The sequence below is a fragment of the Dama dama genome, chromosome 29 (assembly GCF_033118175.1).
Source record: "Dama dama isolate Ldn47 chromosome 29, ASM3311817v1, whole genome shotgun sequence".
In the NCBI taxonomy this organism is placed as follows: Eukaryota; Metazoa; Chordata; class Mammalia; order Artiodactyla; family Cervidae; genus Dama; species Dama dama.
In genome coordinates, this window is record NC_083709.1 from 51,633,138 (window position 1) to 51,651,206 (window position 18,069).

The following is an 18,069-nucleotide window of genomic DNA, read 5'->3' on the forward strand; positions in this document are numbered from 1 at the left end:
GCAGCAAAACCGCCCACATCCATCTGTCCTAGTCGCCACTCTTTCGGGATAGGGTTAGCTCTTGGCCCTCCTTCATGTACTGCTTATCCCCTTACATCTCCCCTCCTAGAGAAGGTGCTTCTAGGTCAATGGTTGTGAACATGAAATGAAATAGACTGTACTCCTGATTGCCAGACAAGTTTACGTTTCTTCTTCTGAATGCATTTACCTTAAAGCAAACATTCTGTGGGCTTCCTTCGTAGCTCAGTCGGTAAAGAATCTGCCTGCAGTGCAGGAGAGCCGGGTTCGATCCCTTGGTTGGAAAGGTCTCCTGGAGAAGGAAATGGCAATCCACTCCAGTATTCTTGCCTGGAGAATCCCATGGATAGAGGAGCCTGGCAGCCTACAGTCCATGGAGTCGCAAGAGTCAGACACAACTTAGCGACTAAAGAGAAAGAAATGTTCTGCGGGGAGCACGCTTCGTTGTGCTTCCATCCCCCTTTCCTCCTGGTTCCCTGAGGAACCCCCAGTCCCTCTGTCAGGAGCCTTGTGGTTGGAGTTGATATTCATCCTGCTTCTGCTGTGAGGGGGGACCTTGCTCAGCGTAAGTCACTCCGATCAGAGTGAACCCAAAGACTTTGCCTCGGAATTCTGGAACCCCAAATCTCTTTTCTTTGTGGAGCTTAGTTGTGTGAGGCTGTGAGGCTCACAACTGCCTTTTTCATGATGAATAAGCCTGGAATTTCCAGGGAGCACTGCTGAAAGCCTGAGGATGGAGCCAAACAAGAGAAATCAGAGATGAAAGATGGGCCCAGGACATGGGGTATGGGCCCTGAACCCAGCTGGGTCTGAATCAATTCTACATCCTGGTTAATCTATTAAGTGAGCCAATTAACTCCACTATCCCCTTTGAAAACACTGACTCGAGTTTAGTTTTCTGTCCCTTACAAAAGATTGCCAGCTAAGTACTATCCTTAGGCTAAGGCTCCCCAAATAGGGTGCCAAGGTGCACCTGTGAGCTGAGTTGTAGATATTACTTGAGCATGATGACCCCAGCCCTTGGGAGGTGCTCAGAACAGCCAGAGTGCCAGGGATGGTCATCTCTGGAAGCAAGTAGCTTTGTCCATTTACCCCAGTGAGACAACAAATGCAAAATTTTAATGTGTTCCATTATAGTGATTTTAGAATATGTTCAAAAATTTTATAACACTGCTGCATTCCAAAGGCAGAGCCTACTGCTCCTCTCCTTGAAAGTGAACTGAACTTTGTGACTTGTGAACATGAAATGAAAAACAGAATATGGCAGACATGAGGGAGTATGACTTCGGAGGCTAGGTCATAAAGGACACGGCCACTTTTGGCTTGCTTCTCCTGAACTGCTCACTCTGGGGGGAAGTCAGTGAGTACCCATGCAGAAGGGGTTGAGGTCCACAGGCAGAAGAACTGAGGCCTCCCATCAATGACCAGCATCAACTCTCTAAAGTTATGGAATAAGCCACCTTGGAACAGAATCCTCCAGCTTCAGTCAAGCCTTCAGATGAAAGCAGCTCTGGCCAAAGTCTTGATTGCAACCTCTCATGCAAGACCTTAAGTCACACTGCCCATTCACACTGATCCTAATCCACTGGAACTGCGTCAGGTATTGTTTACTGCTGTGTTAAACTAATGAGTTTAGGGGCTGGCTGGCTGTTATATTATGCTTCAGTAAATAACATTTACACCCAGAATGTGAAAAAGATTGAGAAGCACTGCTTTAAGTCCAAAAAAGAGTACACTGGTTACTGCAGACATACACAGCAATATATGAGAAACTTTAGTTTTAGTCTTTTTTTTTTTTTGCAAAATACTTAGTCAATAGCAGCATTACAACATTTGAGATAACAAGCATTTAAAAATACATTTAAAGCAAAACAAAAGTTCCCTGTCTTTGCAAACATACTTGCAAACACAATTATCAGTGACAGCTCTAAAAGTTTTTGCTTTTATAACTAATGTATTGTTATGGAAAGGACTTCTTACTGAATAGTATTATGGCATTTAAGACAAACTCAATCAGGTCTACTCAATATATTCAGGTTTCACTTTCCTGAGATTCTTAACAGCTGGTGACAATTGCACTCAACACCTTGTTACAGGAAAGGAGGCGTGAAGCTAATCAGAAGGTTTCTCCCATAAGCCTGTACAGAAGTTTGCAAAGTAAAATCAAGTGGGCTATCACCGCATAGCAGCTTTCTCTAACTTTCAGGATACAAAAGGCCTAATCTGCTTTACTCTTAGGAATGTCTGAAATGCTTCTTTCTTAATCCCCTATTTAGGATACACAATTATTGGAGAAGGAAATGGCAACCCACTCTAGTTTTCTTGCCATGAGAATCCCATGGACAGAGGAGCCTGGCAGGCTACAGTCCGTGGGGTCACAAAGAGTCGGACACGGCTGAGCGACTATCACTCATCCTCATCAATCAGAGGACCAACGTCCAAGTTGTTTGCTTATGCCATCCCTTAGGTAAATGCAATGCCTCCACTTCATTTATAACCATTACAGAAAGAACACCTCCCCTGAAGTAGGAAATAATAACTCACTTCAGTATTCTTGCTTGCAAAATTCCATGGACAGAAGCATCTCACAGGCTACAGTCCACAGGGTTGCAAAGAGTCAGAAACAACAGAGTACACACCCAAAGAACAAGTAAACTATCTGGAATTGAGAAAAGAGCCAGGGTTAGTTCAATAAGAGAATGAGTTAAACCAGTGTTGACGAGTTCACACTTGCCAACTCTACCAGCTTCACTTCTAGGTAAGCCCATGGGCTCTCGGTCAGAATTTTGTTTTTCTTGCTCTAGACACTATTCCTCCTATTTTGCAAATCTATAATCTGGGCACACAGATCAGAGGCATCATATCATAAAAGTTGAGAGTTTCTATAATTTTACCACCCAATATAGTAGCCCCTAGTCACATGTGACTATGAGCACCTGAAATGTGGCTGAACTTAATTGATATTAGGTGTAAAGTATAAAATCTCTAAGTATAAAATACATACCTACATATTTTGAAGACTTAGTATGAAAAAAGGAATGTAAAATACCTTAATAATAATTTTTATATTGATTACATGTTGAATTGATAATATTTTGTATATATTGGTTAAATGAAATGTATCATGAAAATTAATGTCACATGTTTCTTTTCCTGATTTTTTAATGTAGCTACCAGAAAATTTAAAATAACATACGCAGCTCATATTATATTTCTATTGGACAGTGCTGGTCTAGAAGCAGGCCTACTCAGTTATTCATTTAATTATTCAACATATGTTTATTAAGTGTCTTCTGTGTGTTGAGTTCTAGGCTAGGAGACATGAATGCAACAGTGAACACAAGTTTTTGTACCTATGAAGCGTGTGGTACCCACTGTAATAAAGAGAGACCGAAAGTGAAAGCAGGGGACATTTAATCTGGAATATTTTAGGTCACGGGATTTTAGGGCTCTTAAGAGTTAAAAGCCAGCCCTACATGACTTAGCACCTAACCCTTGTTATATCTGAAGGCACAATATAATTGGTGTTGATAATAACGGCCACTCTCGAGTCACTGAGCAAAGGTTATATTCCATACTGCCTCTTGTAGTCTGCTATGCATTATGGCTATAGCCACACAGATGCTGTTCCTCACTAAGCTGAGAGGCTCTGGTGGGCAGTGACAATGTTCTTTGACCTTGATCTCACCCAATGTCTCCCACACAGAAGATACTAAACAACACATGGAACTAAAGCATGTCATATGTACTCATTTAAGAAAACAATTAAATACATCATGTACTTTAGGAAGAGTTCTGCCCCAAATGTCTAAAGAACAAAAGGTTTGCCATTTAAACTAGTAAGTTTCAGTAATTAAAAGAAAAATGTCCTCTTTCAGAATATAAATTCATGCATACCTGATGATATAAATGAAAAAGTTCTGTGACATCCAAATGAAATTCTCTCTCATGACCACTAAGACTAAATATTATATATGAGGTGTGACCCTGGATAGCACTGTTTGACCAAGGCCATAATCAGGCATCTTTCTTCTTTGAAATGCTTTACCAAAGAGTTGTGAGTTGTCAAAATAAAAAAAGAGGAGTTGCAAAAGGAAACATTTTGCTTGCAATTCTTATAATGTTTTCAGTACCAGTCAAGGTAATCAGTCACATTAAAAATATATAATTTAATTCTCAAATAATAACTTTGTTCATCTTTGTCCAAAGAATCCAAAGCTGAATATATTCTCTAGCTGATGTACACATGCTGACGGACAGCACAATGCTCAGAAATGAAAGCAGAAGTATTATTCTTTTATAAAAATAAACTTGGTCCCAGAGAAGAGAATAAAAAGTGATACAAGAGTCAGCGTAAGAAAAAAAAGCCAAGCTTTAGAGGAGAATTGTTTCAATTTTAGTAAATGCAGCATCTGCAACTTGGAGCGGGTCACTCAGAGTACCATGTATCTCCTACATCAGTGCTGGAGTGTGCACCTCTCTGAAGTGTGTTAAATTAACAACGTAACAGAACAAAAAAGCAAAAATAACTGTACAACAGTTAGTCCACCATTACCAAAAGGGAATCAAGTTCACAAATAATTGATCCCCGGATTTCCAGCCTTCATGATCTTTTGATTTCTAGTAAGCCCTCCCCTCACAGATTTATTGGAATGTTTGTACTCCAACAAGTTCAGCTTTTTCCCATAAAAAGGGGATGCACAAGTTCACTCTGAATAGGTTGGTGGAAAACTTTTCCATTTTCCCTTGGGCAATTTGGGTTTATCTAAATATAGGTTAAACTCAAAAACAGATGGGAGGAAGTCATCCCTTGGCTAGGCAGTGCCTGACTACTCAGCAGGAGATGCTATTTATGCTTTGTTTTGTACAATTACGTGAAAAAGCACGCCTTAACAAATAACACAGGCATCCCTGATGAACCAGCCTCCAGCATCTCCATCTGCCAAATGTCCGAAGTCTGGTCGCACCCCATTTGCGTGTAACTCCCACGGTCACTTGGGTCCCAAAACTTCCAGAGTACGTCCACTCAGGGAGCATGTGGTGTATCCTGTGTGGCAAATATCCTGTTTTAGGTACCAGCGGGTCCTTCTCCAGGGTCACAGAGCCTCCAGTCTTCCTGGGTAGGATAGTTTTTCTTAGCTGCCCTGTGACAACTGGGTTTCACATTTCCTGAAACTGGATCTGTGGAAGGAGTCTCTGAAATTAAGGAGGGAAAAGAACAGAGGAAAGAAAGATCAGTTAGCCTTTTAAAGAGAGGGAGGGGGAAAATCATTCACTAGAAAAGGACATCTATCATGGGGAACTCAGTAAATAAGTAAACAAGGGAAAGTGTGACCATGCCTTTGCGCTATGCCAGGAGAAACCCAGGCAATAATTTGGCCCTGGGAAGATGCTGGCAGAAGGCCACACGGAGGGGCCCCGAGAGGTCAGGGAGAAGGCGCAGGAGGATTGGGATGCCAGCAGAGCAGATCATGCTCGGGCAGCTTCTCTGATCCCAGGGCCCACTCCCACCCCTGGGGGCTCTGCAGTTCTGACTGTCCTTTATCCTCCAGGAAAAAAAGCCTCCCCTGCCTTCTTCTCACCTCTTTTGACTGTCAACTCTGAATATTGGCTTGTAGAGTTCCGGAATTTTCCGCTCGATCATTGGTCGGAGGTTCTCTTTCAGCTTGTTGTAGTTCTTCTTAAGTTCCTGCTGATACTCCCTCTGATCTGCCGTGATGAGACGCTTGTTTTTCTCTACGGCTTCCCCACATCTGAGATGCAAATATCAGGGGGGGAGAAAAGGAGGTTGTATTTCATAGAAATTTTGTATATTTAACTCATACAGGTATGCTATAACCGTTAACACCTCCAGTGAAGAACTACAACATGGAAAGCTTAACTAACTCACCTCAGGTCACAAAGTCAATAAACTGCAAAGCCAGCTCCAGAGTCTGTCTCTCATGCAGGATGTTACATACCAAAGGAGAAAATTATCTTATTTAAACATAACGAAGCTGTGCCTTTCCTTTTATAGTGTTTTAACCCAAGGAAACTTACTATCAACAAACCTTGAAGGGACAACACAATGGTTGAAACTTAGCTTACATGCAATGACTGGGAGAATTGATGCTTTGGAATTGTGGTGCCGAAGAAGACTCTTGAGAGAGAGTCCCGTGGACTGCAAGGAGATCAAACCAGTCAACCCTAAAGGAAATCAACCCTGAATATTCATTGGAAGGACTGATGCTGAAGCTGAAGCTCTAATACTTTGGCCACCTGATGCGAAGAGCCAGTTAACTGAAAAAAGACCCTGATGCTGGGAGAGACTGAGGGCAGGAGGAGAAGGAGGTGACAGAGGTGATTGGATGGCATCATCGACTCAATAGACATGAATCTGAGCAAACTCTGGGAGATGGTGAAGGTGCCAGCAGCCTGGCATGCTGCAGTCCATGGGGTCGCAAAGAGTCGGACATGATTTAGTGACTGAACTACAACAATGGTTAGTAATGATGCAGGTGCATTGGATTCCCATGATCAACATGGTTTAAACTGTTGTCCTAATAGTGGTGCTTGATTTGGGTGCTGTTATTGGGGATACCTGGGCCTCCCCGGTGGCTCAGTGGTAAAGAACTTCCCTGCCAATGCAGGAGATGCGGGTTCGATCCCTGGTAGGGAAGATCCTCTGGAGAAGGAAATGGAAACCCACTCCAGTATTCTTGCCTGGGAAATCCCATGGACAGAGGAGCCTGGAGGGCTACAGTCTATGGGGTCACAAACAATGGGACATGACTTAGCAACTGAACAGCAAAAACATGGATACCCAGGCCTTGCTATCAAATCCTCCCTATTAGTATTGAACACATATTCAGGATGACAAAGTAATCAGGTAGCATGTAGCTATGAGGCAGGGGAAAGCCACCTGGCCTGAGCAACATTAAACCTACGGACACAGCTTCATCATGGAATCAGCCTGCTTTAGAAGAAAGGCTTCATTCAATGTACCCTAGAAGCTTGCAACTGGATTTTCACCTATCTTTTAAGTCTGACATTAACTGAAGCAAACTGTAGTATACCCAAGGTCGTATATCAAAGGTTTCAGGGAAGAGGTAGGAAGGGGCGGTATATAGTCTTTGAATCCTGAGAAATCTACATCACCCCTTATTAATTTTTTTATTGCCCCTTAACTAACAATTATGAGCTACCACCACATGTAAAATGAAATCAGTTTCAGGGTGACTTCAAGGCCCAGTTTTGTAACCTTGGCAGATAAGAGGCCTGCAGAAGTGAATTGCTAACTTGGGGATGCGCTACTTTGCAAACTTCAGAAGTAACTACACTCTTTATGATCTTTGTTATCAGAAGACATAATATCTACAGATACACATAGTGTTTTAAAAAGACAAATATATTAATAGGTAGAATGAAAAATACTCATATTTGTATAGTAACTTTATATTTTAACAAATTTTATAACAAAGTATTTCATAGATGTTTTCTGTATTTCTTTCTTCCATTTGGATTATAATCTCTAGGTTTTCTTATTAAAATTAAAATAATTTTCATTATGTTAATTTAAATCCATAAACTAAAGAGAGCCATGAATTAAATTTCCCTCCTAGAGAAGAGCCAGATCTCTTGGGAAATGTATACAGGATTATATAAGTACATTACAAATAATTTTTTTAAATGGTCTTATCTGTAACATTTTTATTAGGTCCACAAACATCTGAACTGTGCAGCTTTCACTCAGATCCACCACTGTTCCAGATGGCTCCCTCCTTTGCTGTTCACTTTGTTGATAAGTTTACTGAACACAAGCATTTTCTTACAGTCAATGTGCTGGGGTTTTTCAGCAGAGTCCTACAGAAACCAGACTGATGCAGACTAGAAAGGGCAGGAAGCTGTACTTTCAGAACATTGTTCTTGGTTTTTTGGGGAGTAACTCTCATAGGCCTCTCTCTAAGGAGTTAGATGTCTTTTCTACAGAGAGGGTGGCCATGAGCCCTCACCCTCTGGATCTCTTGCCTTCCCTCCTCTGCAATGTTCCTTCAGCACAGCTCACCCATCAGTCCCTAAGTATGACAAAAAATTGCTAGTTGTTTCATCAACGTCCATTCCCTGTCTTCCTTAACAACAGAACTCTAGGTGGTAAACCCGGGTTTCCCTGATGGCTCAGACATAAAGAATCCACCCACAGTGAGGGAGACCTGGGTTCAATCCTTGGGTTGGGAAGATCCCCTGGAGGAGGACACAGTAACCCACTCCAGTATTCTTGCCTGGAGAATCCCCATGGACAGAGAAACCTGGTGGGCTACATCCATGGGATCGCAAAGAGTTGGACACAACTGATGGGCTATGCACACACACAGGTGGTATACCCACCTGGAAACTCCATTCCCGAGCCTCCCTTATATTAGGGATGTCTGATGAGATATAAAATGAAGTCACTAGGAAAGCTCTTAAAAGGAGTGGAGACGTTTGCTCTTTCCTTGTTTCTATTCCTGATACTTGCCTAGGATGTAATGTGTTTGCCAGAGCCTTAGCAGCTATTTTGTGACTATGAGGATAGATACACTAAAACCAGGACAGCAGAGCAAAAGAATGGGAAAAGCCAGGGTCTCTGATGACTTTATGTGACTAACACACAGCTGTGGGATGGCTATCTCTGATCTTATTTTATATGAGAGAAAAATAAGTTTCTATCTTAAGTCATTCTTACTTCCTTTCTCTGTTACTAGCAACTGAATGTAGTGCATACTGAGAACTGCATTGCATAATAGTTAAAAGGACAGACTCTGGAACTGGAGTACTCACCTCTGAATCTTGCTTTGCAACTTATTGGCTTTGTGACAATAGGCAAGTTACTTATGCATTCCTTGTCTTAGTTTCTTCACTTGGGACATGATGGTGATAATAGCCTACCTCATAAATTTTTATAAAGATTAAATTAATTAAATACATAAAATGCTTAGAATGTGTAGAAATTATTTGTCCTATGTAAGAATGAGGATGTACTTTTAGAGATTTTATATTCCAGTCCATCCACTTTTTTTCACAGTTGATGAAACTAAGATGCAAAGATGAAGTACCCTGTCCAGAGTCACACACCTTTGGGGACAAAAAACATGGATGTAAATTCAAGATCCTGATGCTCCCAGGCCAATGTCTCATCAGCCCTACCATGTGTTATGGTACAAACCTTACAGAGGCAGATGAGTCATTGGTAGACAATATCTACATTTAATTCAGATTAATTCTCTTTCCTACTCAAATAGATCAATTTCTATTTGCTCCATAATGTTATTATTTATCAGTCACTTCATATGTGCCAAGTCCTATTCTAAGCTCTATGAACTGACTCTCTCTGTTTTGATACTAACTTTAAGAGGTTGTTACTATTTTATTCCCATTTTATAGCTTGGGAAACTGAGGTTGGGTAACTTGCCCAAGGGCACAAAGCTAGTTAAGGCAGAGTGGGTATTTAAAGCCAGGTGACTGGGCTCAAGAGCCCACAGTCCTGACCCCAACACCACAAATGCTGCCTAGGAAAGACCCTGGCTCTTCCAGCTAGAAGTTAGGTATGTGGCTTTGGTCTCAAGTTGGAACTATTCTCTCTGGAGTCCCAGTTTGTGGTATTCTGCTTTTCTCATCTTCTTGGTAACACTTTAGCAAGTTCCACCTAAGCTGCTGGAATGAGGGGAGAATCTGACAGAGATGCTGGAGATCAGATTGGCTCCCTGATCTCCCATGACTGAAATGACACATATGTTCCAGGCCCTTTAAGGGAAGGAAGGATTGTTTGGGGGCACCAAAAGAACATCTGGCCTTTTTGCAGGAGGAACTTCAGAGGATATGAGGGTCCCACGGGCAGAGCCACCTCAGCTGGACACCTCCCTGTGGCTTTCTCCAACCTTGTCTCCGGCAGTTCCTCCCTCCCAGCCTGACCTCTATCAAATCCTAGACCCCAGCCTGTCTCAGTGGGAGACTAGATTAATACCTGATTCTGCCACTTAGCTGCTGTGTGACCTTGGGCTAATCACAGTCTCCTTAACCTCATTTCTTTCATCTATACAGTGGGTTTATGGGGATGAAATGGTCTCGGTGTTTGAAGATCTGGCTGGGTGGCTGCCAGCAGGGAGTGCTGGGCAGCCAGTGTGGCCTGCTTCTCCTAGGGCGAAGAGCAGGTAACGGTCCAAGAGCAGACACAGTTCCTGGGCGCCCGATCACACTGATGGGGAGGCACGTGTGGCTGAAAGCACAGGGCACTGTGGGGGCAGGGGGCGCATCCCAGGGCAGAAGGGGCAGCTGCGGCTGGATCTTCCTGTGTTCCCAAGCCCCCCACCTCCCTCAGATGGGCTGCCCCAGAGGGGCCCATGCAGCTGCCTCCCTTGGGTAAGCCACAGTGGCCCTGTCTCCTCCTCTTAAGGGGCGAGATTGGGACTATGGGCTTGGGAATATGTCCAACCTTGAGTCTGATACCTGGAAGCAGATTCTGAGGACCTACTGCAACATCCCAGAACCCAGGTGGGGGGTGGGGTCCAAAGGTAGGGATGTGTGTGTGTGTGTGTGTGTGTGTGTGTGTATGAGGGGAAAGCCGTATGCATGTAAGTGTGTGTGTGTGCGCACGTGCACATGTGTACTGCTCTGCTTGGCTCTCAGTTTTCTGTCAAGCCTCCTAGGCCCACTGAAACAGGTCTCTGTGACCCTGGAAAAGGGACACAAGTCCTTCAAATGTCCCCACTACAGACCTGCTCCGGAGCAACCTCTCATGATGTTTAAGGCTTTGTTTTCCCACCAAATATTCAGATCACTTTTCACCAACTGTTTCTTTTATCACCCACACTGCACAGTTGCTTTTCTTTTGGCCACTTGGACAAATTCACTCTCCTTCCTCTTCACAGACCATAAGTCCTTTTAAGACTCTATGACCTTGTGCAGTGAGACTCTATTGATGTATCTGAAACAATATCCCTTAAAGGCAATCTGGGACTGGTGTCATCGAGTCCTACTATCTTTTCTTTAAATATAAAAGTAAATTTAAAAATCATGTAGTCTCTATCGGAATAAGAAAGTACATGTTATGGACTGAAGGGTGTGTCCTCCCCAAAACCACATGTGGAAGCCCTGACCCCCCATGTGATGTGATTTGGAGGTGGGGCCTGTAGGAGGGATCAAGGTTAAAATTAGGCTGGGAGGGTGGGACCAACATGATGGGATTAATGCCCTCATAGAAAGAGACCAGAGAACTGTTTGCTGCTCCTCTCTACCATGTAAGGATACAGTGAGAAGATGGTTAAGCCAGCAAGAGGGAGAACCTCAACTGAATCTGCTGGCCCCTTAATCTTGGTCTCCCAGCCTCTACCACTGTGAGAAATAAATGTCTGTTGTTCAGCTACTCAATCTGTGATATTTAGTTATAGGGGCCTAAGCTAAGAAATACAAGAAGAAAAAATAAAAATACAGACTGGCACAGATTTCAGTGTTTTAAAAGGTCTGCATGCTCTGGGGAGCAAAGGAGGGAAACAGAATGCTGTACCTCTCTATCTCGGCTTCTGAAACCCGGAGATGATTCAGAAGGGGATCAAGGCCCCAACTTGGCAACCATCTGAAGAGCTGCAGCACTGGCTGGATGAGCATCAGCTGCAGCAGGTCAGCCTGCCAGGTTCTTTACAGCTCCAGCCAGTCTGTCCCAGCTGAGTCAGAAGGGCCACTGCCCAGCAGTGGGACCCAGGTGCAGTATAACTGGAAGCATACATTTCCGCTATTAGCGGTCAGCACCAGAAGGCTTACTTATAGGGGGCTTCCCTGGTGACTCAGACGGTAAACAGTCTGCCTGCAATGTGAGAGATCTGGGTTCAATCCCTGGGCTGGAAGGATCCCCTGGTGAGGGCAATGGCTACCCACTCCAGTATTCTTGCCTGGAGAATTCCATGGATAGAGGAGTCTGGCAGGCTATAGTCTGTGGGTTCACAGAGAGTCAGACATGACTGAGCAAATAACACTTTTCCACTTTCTCAGGCTCATTTATGTTCACCTTAAAAATCTGGGCTTACTGATATATCTACGGCCCACGCCTGCTGAGAAGCTGGCGCTCACTCAAGGCAAACCCAGGAACACTTTCACGCCCAAACATTTCCCATTCCTGTGTCACCTCTGCAGACAGCAGAGTTGGGGGAGAAAATACACTGGGACAAACAGCTTGAGCAAACAGTTTGTCTATTCATTGCAGAGCCACAACATGCTGACTGGACTTGAGAAGCAATTAAGCCATGGAGGAAAGGAAGGTTTCCTCAGCTGCTACTTGTGTTGAAGGTATAAGTTACAGATCATCAAATTCACCCTTGCAAATGTACAGTTTGATGAGTTTAATCATCATTTATGTATTAAACTGTAAATGTACAGTTTAATATGGTTATGCAACCTTTACGACAGTCTCGCCCACTACTTTTGATTCATGTGAAATAAAGTGGAAAGAAAGTCACTGTCCTCTGACTTTGACAGTGAAGTAGTGAGCAGAAGTACTATATCGCCCGTAGCCTTGTCTCATTTGTACTAGGACTTCGCTTTGGCACACATGTAGTGTGGTGCCTGGTATAAAGTGTGGGCTCATAACTGTTTGCTGAATGAATGAACTGGCATCTACAGTTGTTAAAAAGTGTAAAAGTAATGGCATGTTCACTGTTTTGAAGGGAGGAAAGGGGAAGAAAAATGCTGAGTGACAACAGGCAGGACCTGATGGATGGAGCCCTTGGGGAGAGGGGAGGGAGGAGAAAATGTGAGATGGGGTAGTCAAGCAACCTCTACATCTTTACAGTCTCTGCTCAAAGTTCAGTTCCATCCAGCAGTTTTAGCAGCACCTGGAAGCTTGTTAGAAATGCAGAGTCTTAGGCCCACACCAGAACCGCTGAATCAGAGTCTTCATTTTAACAAGATTTCCAGGTCATCCGTTTACACAGCAAATGTTTGAAAAGCACCAACATTGCTTGGTTTCCCATAGGAATCACTGGAAGGGTTGGAGAACATTTTAAATGGTGGATTTGATTTTGGAAAGCAACCATTTTTGCAGGCCATCTGGGGAGAAAGATCACCATCAAAATACATGACTTTACTAGAGGATCATCCCTAAGAAAATTCATCTCCTTTTGTGTATCTGGCCTGGGACTGGTTTGACTCAGCTCTGGTTCTGGTTTGACTCAGCTCTGGTTCTCTTTGTAGTCACTTGTCCTCGGGCTGGAAGCTAATTAGAAATGCTTGTTCAATAGATTTACAAGGAGGTTTTAACCAAGAAACAGAAAGTCGCTTCTCTTAGCAAGCTCCTTTTACATTTATATTCTATTCAGAGAATAGCAACACCACTGTCTTCCCAGGCTCTCCTCCCTGTGCTGGCGTGCCCACAGAAAACACTGCCCTTGCCAACTCAGAGGAGCCCAGAAGCATCAAGGACAACCCTGCCTCTGCGTCTTATGCTCCTGTCGGTCCCTTTACCAGTAATGGCTCCATCTTCCCGTTGCCCTCTTCCTAACACCTACATACTCAAGACATGGTGTCAGTAACGTTATCCCATAAAGCCTTCCCCAGTCACTCCAGCCTGCGACCGACTCTTCTCTTCTGAACTCCGTAACCCTGTATTTCTTGCACTCTCCACAGTTCTTAGCACAAGCTGCATAACTTTGTTGTTTAGCCAAATAAAAGTCCTCTCGTTGGGAGCTGAGGAACACCCAGCTCCTGCATTCCCACAACCACTATCATATCTGGGTCCCAGTGTGTGTGCTCATTAAACATTTCACAGGTCCTTGCAGAGGTCCAGGTCACTGTCACCTTCAGGAGCCTTTCACCATAACTCACTTTTTAAATATAGATTGACTATTTTTATTTATTTACTTTTTTGGCTATACTGCATGGCTTGTGGGATTTTAGTTCCCTGCCCAAGGACTGAACCTGCATCCTCAGCAATGAAAATACAGAACCTTAACCACTGGTTTGCTGAGGAATACCCCCATAGCTCATTTTATTTTTTTATTTAAAAAAAAAAAAAATTTTTTCCCCCATAGCTCATTTTAAATGAAAATATGTGGGAAATAAATTGATCTTTAAAAATCCCCCCAATATTCTTCTAGGCTTTTGTTTTATGAAAATGCAGTATTTACTGAAGAATATCTAACTTTGGCATAATGTCAAAATTGCTATGAAATACAGGAAGCAATTCAAATGTAAAACAATAAATATAATTTCTGTATGTGTATGTATGTGTGCATATATGGATGCGTGCACACACATATACACAGCCACACACACACCCCTATTACTAAGCAGTTGTGATTCACTGTAGGACAAAGACCGTCTCCTCTATACATAGCAAATTTACGTTCGTCTCACTAAAGCCTGTGAAGGAGGGAAACCTCACCTGACAGTAGCATTCTGGTGAGTTTTCACCGAATTCAGCAAGCTTTAACTTTTAGCCTCCTTTATCCCCATCTGCCAAACAAAGATATTCCTATACTTTATATGCTGCTCTAAGGTTCTGGATGAAAAGAAGTATTAGTCCATGTATTTCTGATATCTTTCTCTCTTACAGGTGAGGAGCCATCATATCCTTCGTAATCATTCTTCCTAGGGCCACAGGAGTCCCAGCACACTGGTCTGCCCTGCAGCAGCTTGCAAGACTTTGCCCCAAGACTCCCTTCCAATTTAGGCTCAACAGGCTGCTCTGGCAGCCAGCTCCACTGCAGAATTCAAGAGCGGAGGTGAGGCTTGTCTGCCAGTGGGAACTGCCATCGCAATTACAGCTTTGTAAACTTCCAGTTACAGAGTCTTGACTCTCTCACTTTGAGGCAGTGTCTTACATTTCTAAAAATCAGTTATTGTATGATGGGAAATTACAAAGACTGCCAATGCCAGGAAACTCTCAGGCTCTAATGCACTGTGGAATATCAGCAAACTGAAGGAAGTGTGGGCTCTTTGGATTCAGAAGACCTGGTGTGAACTCAACTCTGCTACTAACTGGCTGTGTGACCTTAAGTCAATCATCTCCCATCTCTGACCCTCCATTTCCTCTTTTGTAAAATGAAGACTTACTTTATTTACAGTGTGACTGCGGGGCACATGAGAGATGATAAACATGAAAACACCATTCAGTTTGTTAGTTACTAGTGCAAGTAGTGTTGCTCTGCAGAAGCCTCTCAAACTTAAGCGTGCATCCAAATCACCCTGAGCATTGTTAAAATACAGGTTACTGGGCCCCATCTCTGGAGATTCTTACTCAGTGTATCTGACTGGTATCTGAGAATCTGCCTCGCTAGCAAATTTCTCAGGGGATGCAGAAGCTGCTGGCCTGGGAACCACACTTCAAGAAGCACTGCTCTACTGAACTCCCAGTCATTTCCCCTCTTACCGCATTATGAATTCCTTAAAGCATAATCTCAACTTGTTGTGATGCCGATAAAGTTTTGGGTCAGCTGGAATTTCAGCCAAAAATACTTGGGCTACTTCCAGTGGTCCCTGATAGAAAAAAGTGAAAAACATTACTGATGTTGGAAAGAAAGTGACATTACTTGGGAGAAAATGTTGGAGCAACTTCTTAGTTTGAACATTTGATCCTGTAGTTAGTTAAACTGAAACAAAAAAATCAAGGAAGGTCTTGAATTCAGGAAAATGTTGATTCCCTAGGAAGAGTCTACAGTTTTAGGAGAACATTCAAAAGCATAAATGTATTTCCTTAATCAAATGCTACTAATAATAGACTTTCCTTCATATATAAAGGCAATATACTACATCAAATGGGTATATGATTAGAGTTGCTTTCCTGAAAATAGGGATTGTCTTGATCCATCCATTCATATTCATTTGTCTAGTTGCCCTAGTGGCAAGCACCATTTTGTGTAATTGCTGGCTTGAGTCAGAGATATGCACAGTATATGTGTAATCCACATGGTTTGGGCTTATAAAGTCTTCCATTTTCATTAAAAGATTGGGACTTAGAAAAAGCAAAAGCTTCTTAATATTTTCTGATCTTGGAAATGTAACGAATACCATTTCTGTCACCTTGATATTCTCTGGGTACAGAATTCTTGCAGGGGAGTTCAGCTGTGCAGAGTGAGGGAAGGGTCATGACACTCATTGAGTTTTGAGTGTGAAGGTGTGTAGATTTAGTTCTGAAATTAAAGCGGCACACTGGACAGAGAGAACTCTTAGAACGCCCTCCATCTGAGGCTGGATCAGTCCCATGGTGAGACTGGAGTTAGAATTCTAATGAATCTGAGAAGATTCAGTCCGTTCTGAAGTGGCCCAAGAAGTGGGGTTCCAGGTCACTCCTGCTTTGCAGTGCTCCTGACATACTGGTTTCATTTGACTGATGTAGGAGGTGGATGTTCTAGACCCTTTCCCTTCTCTCCTAGGGCATTCTTAAGATTCATCTCAGGCCCTGGAACAACTCTGCCTAAAGTGGAGATGACTAAGCACTCTACCCGGATCATATGCCAGAACTGGCCCCAACTCAAGACTTCTCCAAGGAAATAGTACTCCTGAGACATGGTCCACTCAGCTCTAGTATTTCTAAGAGACCTCAGGTGTTCAGTCTAAGTTTAAGAACACCATTGGCATGTTGATCAGACTTCTCATTGACTTCAAGGAAGGAGGGTGCAGACATACAATGAAAATCAAAATAACGAGAACCAGAGGAGCTGCCACCAGCTAGTTTTGCTTACCTGATTGACAGTAGCTCCAACAGAGCCTTGCAGCACCATCTGAAGCATCTTGGCATCAGGAGGCTCCTGGTTAATGGCAACTGCTAACTGCAGAGTCTTCTTCTTCATATCTTCAATGGCAACTTCAATTGGTGTCAAAACAAACTGAACGTGAGACATAAATGTAGGGAAGGTCATTGTCAGGTCTTATAAGCCATGAGCAAGCATGGAGCTATGACAAAGAGGACACTTGGGTTTGAAGCAGCAGTGAAGGCTTTCAGAGCAATTTAGAATAATCTTGACAGGTTACGAGGAAGGAAGAGTCTAACATTTCTTGAGTACTTATTATGTACCAGAAGCTTTACATACATTTATCATTTACCTCTTTAAACAAACTCCTATTCTCTCCACTTTACAATCAAAGAAGGATTTGTAAGGTGAAGTAAGTGCCACAAAATGATACCAGTCCTAAGTGGGGAGGTCCGATTTTGACCACAATAATATCCACATTCAAAATCCATGTTTCTTATACACTGTTAGGTTTCCTTTCCTATTGTTGAATAAGTTACTTGACTTAAAATTGGGAAAGCACAGTAATCAAGACTTTCTTCTCTACCATAACACAAGATTTTGGCATCATGTGTGCTTTCTCTAAATCACCTTGAAGGTGAATTCTTGATAAACAGAATTCTCTTCAGGGTCAATCTGCTACTTGTTAAGTTCTGTTGGTTTGGAGTGTGGTCTAAACGTTATTGGTGGAGTCATGTCCCCTCCAAATTCAGGTGTTCAAGTCCTAGACTCCAGGACTTCAGAATGTGACTTTAGCTAAGACACGATCTTTACAGGGGTAATCAAGTTCAAAGGAAGTCATTAGGATGCGCCTAATCCAACATGGTTATATGTCCATCTAAGAAAAAGAAACCTGGACACAGGGATATGTACAGGGGGAAGATGATGTAAGACACACAAGGAGAAGGCAGCCATCTGCAAGCTAAGGAAAGAGGTCTGCAACAGAACCTTCCCTCATGTCTTTCAGAAGGAACCAACTCTGCCAGTACCTTGATTTTTGACTGCTGGTCACTGGAACTATTAGACAATTAATTTCGGTTTCTAAGCCACCCAGTCTGTGGTAATTTGTTATATTAGCCTTAACAAACTAACATACTGACATTCTTGGAGGAACTACAAATGGCCAAGAAAAATTGTGAGGACTCTTACTGAGACCATGATTTTATTTCTGTGCTGTACCAACTTGTCCTAGTGCTCAGAAGTCTAAAAGAGTAAGAAATACAGCAGATGCCTCCTAAGTGAACCTTCTCTTAGCCGAGTCATCAGTTTGGGCTTTCTTTGCCTTCTGTGAAACCCATATTGTGATGTGGTTGCTGAA

The 18,069-nt window shown here is 42.9% G+C and overlaps 1 protein-coding gene across 5 annotated transcripts in view; it reads right to left on the reverse strand.

Moving 5' to 3' along the window:
- Positions 1-1,706: 1,706 nt before the first annotated feature.
- DOCK8 (dedicator of cytokinesis 8) overlaps positions 1,707-18,069 on the reverse strand; it is a 223,141-nt gene continuing 206,778 nt past the window's right edge. For 4 of the 5 annotated variants that reach the window (XM_061132657.1, XM_061132660.1, XM_061132659.1 and 1 more), the window contains 4 exons: positions 16,704-16,847; positions 15,392-15,498; positions 5,601-5,771; positions 1,707-5,214 (listed from right to left, as the gene is read on the reverse strand). In XM_061132657.1, coding sequence (XP_060988640.1) covers positions 5,154-5,214; positions 5,601-5,771; positions 15,392-15,498; positions 16,704-16,847 — 483 coding nt within the window. In that variant the 3' untranslated portion in view covers positions 1,707-5,153. Of the gene's footprint in view, positions 5,215-5,600; positions 5,772-12,857; positions 13,004-15,391; positions 15,499-16,703; positions 16,848-18,069 lie in introns of those variants that run through there. The other variant, XR_009691133.1, reaches the window with a different exon arrangement.